Source organism: Martes martes (genome assembly GCF_963455335.1).
Source record: "Martes martes genome assembly, chromosome: 6".
Taxonomy (NCBI): Eukaryota; Metazoa; Chordata; class Mammalia; order Carnivora; family Mustelidae; genus Martes; species Martes martes.
The window spans coordinates 17,148,425-17,154,424 of NC_137893.1; the positions used below are offsets into that span (position 1 = coordinate 17,148,425).

A 6,000-nucleotide genomic window follows, 5' to 3' on the forward strand; every position below is an offset into this window, starting at 1 on the left:
TCAACTTTCAGTATGACCAAGGAAACACCTGTATAGACAGAAAGCAAAAAAGTGTAACAGCAGGAACAGTACACCTTTTTTATTTTTTAGCATCTGTGCACAGATAGCACATGAGCAACTCAGACACTTGGTTTTGACCTCTGACAGATACCTGACCCTCCGGTTGGGGCACTGACCTCACCAGGATGAGGAGCAGCACTGGCTAATGTCTGTACCAGAGGCCCTGAGCTCTAACCATAAATGGCGAGGCTTAAAAATGGTTTGGATGGTAACCATAAAAGCACTTGGATGGGTCAGACACTGCTCTAAGCATTATACATCTATTACTCCTCACTTAATTCTTCCAACCTTTTGCCGTAAATCCGATTATTTGTGTCATTTTCATAAATGGGGAAACTGAGGATTGAAAGAAAAGTTAAATAACGTGCCCAAGGTCACAGAGCTAGTAATGGAGACGCTGGTGCCCTAGGCCAGGCAGTCTGGGCGTGGAGCCCTGTTCTGACCACGGTGCTCCTAACCAGCTCTTTTGGAAGGCTTTGATACTTAGATCTTTGACTAAAAAAATTCTTGTTGATTTCTTACATCAGTTTCCGTATGAAACCAAAGGAACGGGGGGAGGAAAGGCAATTCACCTGAGGGTGTGGAATCAGACATACTTCACTCCCCCTTCTTTCCAAAGGTCTGGGAGGACTCAGCTTAGTAGGCTGTTGTTAGGATTAGAACTTATTCAAAGGGGGCATGGTGCACGTAGGAAGTGGGCAGTAAAGGTTCATTTTTGTCTCTTGGTCGAAGACAAAATAGGGGCTACAATTCTAATGACTTCTCGGCTAGCGTTCCTTCCCATACACCACGCAATCTCTCCCTGACTGCAGTGCTTAAGAACTGACAGGTGGTCGCACAGACACGAAAAGGAAAAACGCACACCCGGAAAATGCAAGCCCAGGTGGCTGTACTGGAGCGCCGCCGGAGCCCAGAACGACCAGCGGCGAAGTTCCAAGGCCAGAGATCTGCAGAAGACGCCCCCAGTTCCCCTGGCCCCGCCCCGCCTTCGGTCCCTGGAACCCCTTCTCCTGGCCGGCTCTGCACTATGCGCCCCTCCGCCCCTTCTCCTCCCCACCGCTCTCTCAAAGTTGGCTTACAGCTGGGCACAGCAAGCCAAAGCGGAGCGCACCGGCAGGGCCCCGGGGATGCACACTTCCGCCCGGCCTCGCGGTGGGAGGCCGACTTCTGCGCAGGGGCGTGGCGGCCGCAGGCCCCCGGCAGCGCTCGCCGCCCTGAGCCCCGAGGGAAGTCCGGCCCCGGCCGCCATGGAGGTGCTCGCCGTGCGCCCCGGCAGCCCGCGCCACTCACCAGGGCGCTCTCGGGCAGGTTGTAGCGACACAGAGTGTGGTCCAGGTCGAAGCCGACCACGTCGCAGGCGGCCAGGGAGAAGTGCTGAGCCATGGCTGCGCTGGAAGCACTGGAGAGCGCCTCGGGCGCCGGGAGCGTGCGAGGAGCCCGCGGACGGGACGCTGCGGGACGCTGCGGGAATGGGACCGGACGGGACCGGGGCGGGGCGGGGCGGGGCTGCGGCCACCCCCGGGACGCAGCGCGTCGGCCTCCAGCGCTTCCCGCGCCCGCGAGCGCCGCCCCCGGCCACGCTTCTCCCCGCCTCTCGCGCGGTCCGCCTCCCCGCGCCGCCCCCGCCGCTTCGGCGCCCTGCGACCCGCCGCCGCCGGCTGGCTTCCCGCCGCCGCCCCGCCGCCGCCCCGCCCCGCCCCGCCCCGCCCCGCCCCGCAGTCCCGAAGGCGGGAGGGCCGGGAGCCCCTCCACCTCTGCTGGACCTGGGGGTGCGGCCGAGTCCCCGTGGACACAGAACCTTTGCCACAAAATTAACCGGGGCTCCCCGTCGATTTCAAGGTGCCACAGAAAACAGGACACTGTAAAGTTAGACCCGACCCCTTTGCTCTTGTGCGGGATAAGGTAAGATTATGGCGACAATTCTGTTCACGAATATCCTCTGACACAATTAGCCTAGAATTGGGGAGATCTCGTTGCCCAGGTGCTCTCTAAGGTTTGAATATTTCGTTGCTTCCTAAGTTGTTAAAAGACCTTTCACTATCTCCCCTTCTGGAGTGCATTAGATAATATATTTATTAGAAGTTGAAGGACGATTTTTGCAAAATGACGCTGATTAAAGGAATCAACGTTGGCTATTTTTGTTACTTGATTATCTTATTTTTTATTAGGATGAATTTTTTCTGTGAAAGGACAGCAGAAAGTTGATAGAACATGCTACAGAGCAGAAAACTTTCTGCAAACAGATGGCTTTAAGATTTATAGAGCACAAAATGATTTGACAGTAATCTGAATTCTCTCACGGACTGTGTATAGCTAGTATTATTTTAGATGTATAGGAGAAAAATTATATACAATGGTTGCTTAAGGTATTTAATTTTGAGAGCCCATATGAAAGGCTAGGGCTAGGTCTTTGAGATCTTTAAAATTATTTAAAAGAGAAAATGCAATATAAATTAAAAAAAGAAAATGTAAGTCTATTATCTTTGTATTCCTTCTGTGTTAAGTTTAAAGGAACATTGTCCAATGGGAAAAAAAATCAATAGTTACGACATAATGAAAATATAATTCATTGAGAATTACATTTAACCCTTACAAATACTAACCCTTATGAGGCCAATAGACCAATCAGGGGATTAATTTAGTGCAATAAATAATTCAATTAGGTAGGACACTTATTATACCTAGTGGGCCCATTTGAATAAATTGAATACTTGTTCCATTATAACTCTTAAAAGCCCCAAACAGATCTCTCTGGAATAGGAAGAGGAAAGAAACCTCAAGAAGATTGAGCCCTTCACTGACGGGTATGGTTAAGAGTCCAGCAGCCATGTTTTTAATGTCTGTGAGTCAAGAGAGGGACCTGGACTGATTCACAGTTTGTACCTATTTCCCTTTTATGACTCTGTTGTCCGTGAAGCATTGATGGTAGCGTTCCTCTTTGTCCCCTGCAGTGGGCCTGCCAATGTCAAACTGCCAGGTAGACTACACACTGAAGGCCACAAGTTTCCCTGAAGGGTATCTGGTTTGAATGCAGGATAGGCACCTTAGGGAGTTCCCTTAGTAATATAAATGTACAAGTGCATTTGTTGCCCAAGGGAAGAGTACAAAAAGGATGGTTTTTCCTGATGTAAGTGTCCCTCGGACTGGGGTTGGCCCTTAGACTTGGATAGGCTCATCAACAGACATTTCTACTTGCTAAGTGACAGCTGTTAAATGTCTTAGATTCCTCAAGTCCTGTCAAAGAGATCTCTGCTAGAGACTCTAGACATTTACACTTTGTGGGAGAATTTAGGAAACAGTACTCTCTAAGGCATCCCAAGAGCTCTTACCCCTCCTTGAGCTGTAGTCACCTTTCCTGGCATATAGCTCAAACCTCCTTCTAACTCCTTTAAGAACATGTGGGATGGTTCTCTCTCCCACCCCCGACTCCTTACCTAACCCTGGACTTAAATACATTCACATTGCTTCATAGGGCTTATTTTCAAATAAAAATATTTACTTTTTTTCCTAATACATTAAACTTCTATCACATGTACTGATAAAATACCACAGCTGTTCTAGTATCAATCAACCAAGAGTTCCATGTTCTTAGACCAATTAATTTCTGTTTCTTTGAATGCTAATATTAAATATGTCAGTGTTGTGGCCTGAATTATCCCTTCCTTCCCAAATTCATATTTTGAAGCCTAAGCCCCAATGTGACTATTTTTGGAGATAGGGGCTTTGAGTATGGTTAAATGAGGTCATAAGAGTAGGGCCCTAATTTAATATGATGGTTTCAAAGAAGAAGTGACACCAAATAGAAAGTATGCACAGAAGAAATGCCATGTGAGGACACAAGGAGAAGGTTCAGTCTGCAAGCAAAAAAGGAGGGTTTCACTAGAAACCTACCCAACTGGCACCTTGATCTTGGGCTTCCAGCCTCCAGAGCTGTGAGAAAATAATTTTCTGTTGTTTAAGCCACCAAGTCTGTGGTATGTTGTTACGGCAGTCTCAGCAACTAAGACATTCAGTAAGGAGATTTGAGCCCAACCAATGTTGTTGGGTCAAATGTAGTAAATAGTATTTGCATTTGAAAGATCCCTAAATGACATGAACTTATGCTTAAATTTTTTTGCTTAGGTTATTTGTTGGTTTTCAGGATTTTGGTATTTTTATTTGAGTATAATGTTAATACTATGCTGTGAAGTTTTAGGATGTTTTTTAGTATTCTATGTATGGAGTTTTCCTTTTCACGCAAAAGTTATGAAATAATGTAGAAATGCTCATAAATAAGTTATATTTTTGCTGATTTTCTAGGATTGAATTTCATCATTACTACTGACCTATATTTTAATACAGTGAATAGACCCATATTTAGACCTGTATTAATAGACCTATATTTTAATACAGTAAATACTGTAACTTAGCGACTTTAACCTTAGGTGTGCCTTTTACTTTTATTTACCTAAATAAAAATTTTGTGATCAGCTAGCTTGTTTTAGACTCTAAAATAACTCACTAAGTGATCTTTTGTGAATTTAAAATACTGCAATTTGATATCTACATTGTAAATGTTATTTACCAAACTGTTATTTGGGGGCAGAGAGAGGTCTGTTTGTTTATTGTTTCGTTAGTTGAAAATGTGATTTTCTGGGGTGCCTGGGTGGCTCAGGTGGTTAAGCCTCCAACTCTTGATTTCAGCTCAGGTCATGATCTCAGGGTCATGAGATCAAGGCCATCATTGGGCTTGGCACTGGACGTGGAACCTGCTTAAGATTCTTTTTCTTCCTGACCCCCCCCCAAAGAAGACCATATTAAAAAAAAGTGTTTTTCTAAATACTTCAAAGTAAACATTGTAATGTTAACTTTTTATACAACCTAATCGCCACATCTTCCCTGGATCCCATAATTTGATTAGAGGGAAGCAATAAAGTTTATTTAGTAATTTGAAAAAAAGATAAAGTATTTAAATGCCTAAAAATGAATCTTTGTAGCCCTTAAATATTAGTCATTTAGCTGAATAGGACCAAAAGCTGATTTGTAATACTGGGCATTGGCCTTAAGATGGCAGTAGTTCTGCATTAGGAATATTTTTCGTTCGGTTTCTTTAGTAATTTAAAAATCCTTCAGTTTCTTAATTAAAAAAAAGTGATTTTCTACTTTCCCTTTCTGCTCTTGCTGCAAGAAGAGACGCCTACTTAGATTTTTGCTGCAAGAAGAGACGCCTACTTGGTTTTTGTGTGTGTATATATTTATTTTATTTTTGTGTGTGGGTGTATTTATTTTGGACGTTGGAAGGAGAGAATGTAGTGGGATGAAGTCCTTTGGTAGGAAACTTCTTTTTTTTTTTTTTGAAGGTATAGTAATTAGGTTTTTTTTTTTAGTTTTATTTCTTTTTTTAAATTTATTTTTCAGTGTTCCAAGATTCATTGTTTATGCACCACACCCAATGCTCCATGCAATACGTGCCCTCCTTAATACCCACCACCAGGCTCACCCAGGCCCCCACCCTTCCCCTCCAAAACCCTCAGTTTGTTTCTCAGAGTCCACAGTCTCTCATGGTTCGTCTCCCCTTCCAATTTCCCCCAACTCACTTCTCCTCTCCATCTCCCCATGTCCTCTGTGTTATTCCTTAGGCTCCACAAATAAGTGAAACCATGTGATAATTGACTCTCTCTGCTTGATTTATTTCACTCAGCCTAATCTCTTCCAGTCCCGTCCATGTTGATAACAAAAGTTGGGTATTCATCCTTTCTGATGGAAGCATAATATTCCTTTGTACATATGGATCACATCTTCTTTATCCATTCATCTGTTGAAGGGCATCTTGGCTCTTTCCACAGTTTGGCAATTGTGGCCATTGCTGCCATGAACATTGGGGTACAGATGGCCCTTCTTTTCACTACATCTGTATCTTTGGGGTAAATACCCAGTAATGCAATTGCAGGGTCATAGGGT

The 6,000-nt window shown here is 44.6% G+C and overlaps 1 protein-coding gene across 2 annotated transcripts in view; it reads right to left on the minus strand.

Moving 5' to 3' along the window:
• The window catches only part of NT5DC1 (5'-nucleotidase domain containing 1), a 140,302-nt gene extending 138,669 nt beyond the window's left edge, over positions 1 to 1,633 (minus strand). For both annotated transcript variants that reach the window (XM_080806022.1, XM_080806021.1), the window contains exon 1: positions 1,351 to 1,633. In XM_080806022.1, coding sequence (XP_080662148.1) covers positions 1,351 to 1,443 — 93 coding nt within the window. In that variant the 5' untranslated portion in view covers positions 1,444 to 1,633. The remainder of the gene's footprint in view (positions 1 to 1,350) is intronic.
• Positions 1,634 to 6,000: the final 4,367 nt, after the last annotated feature.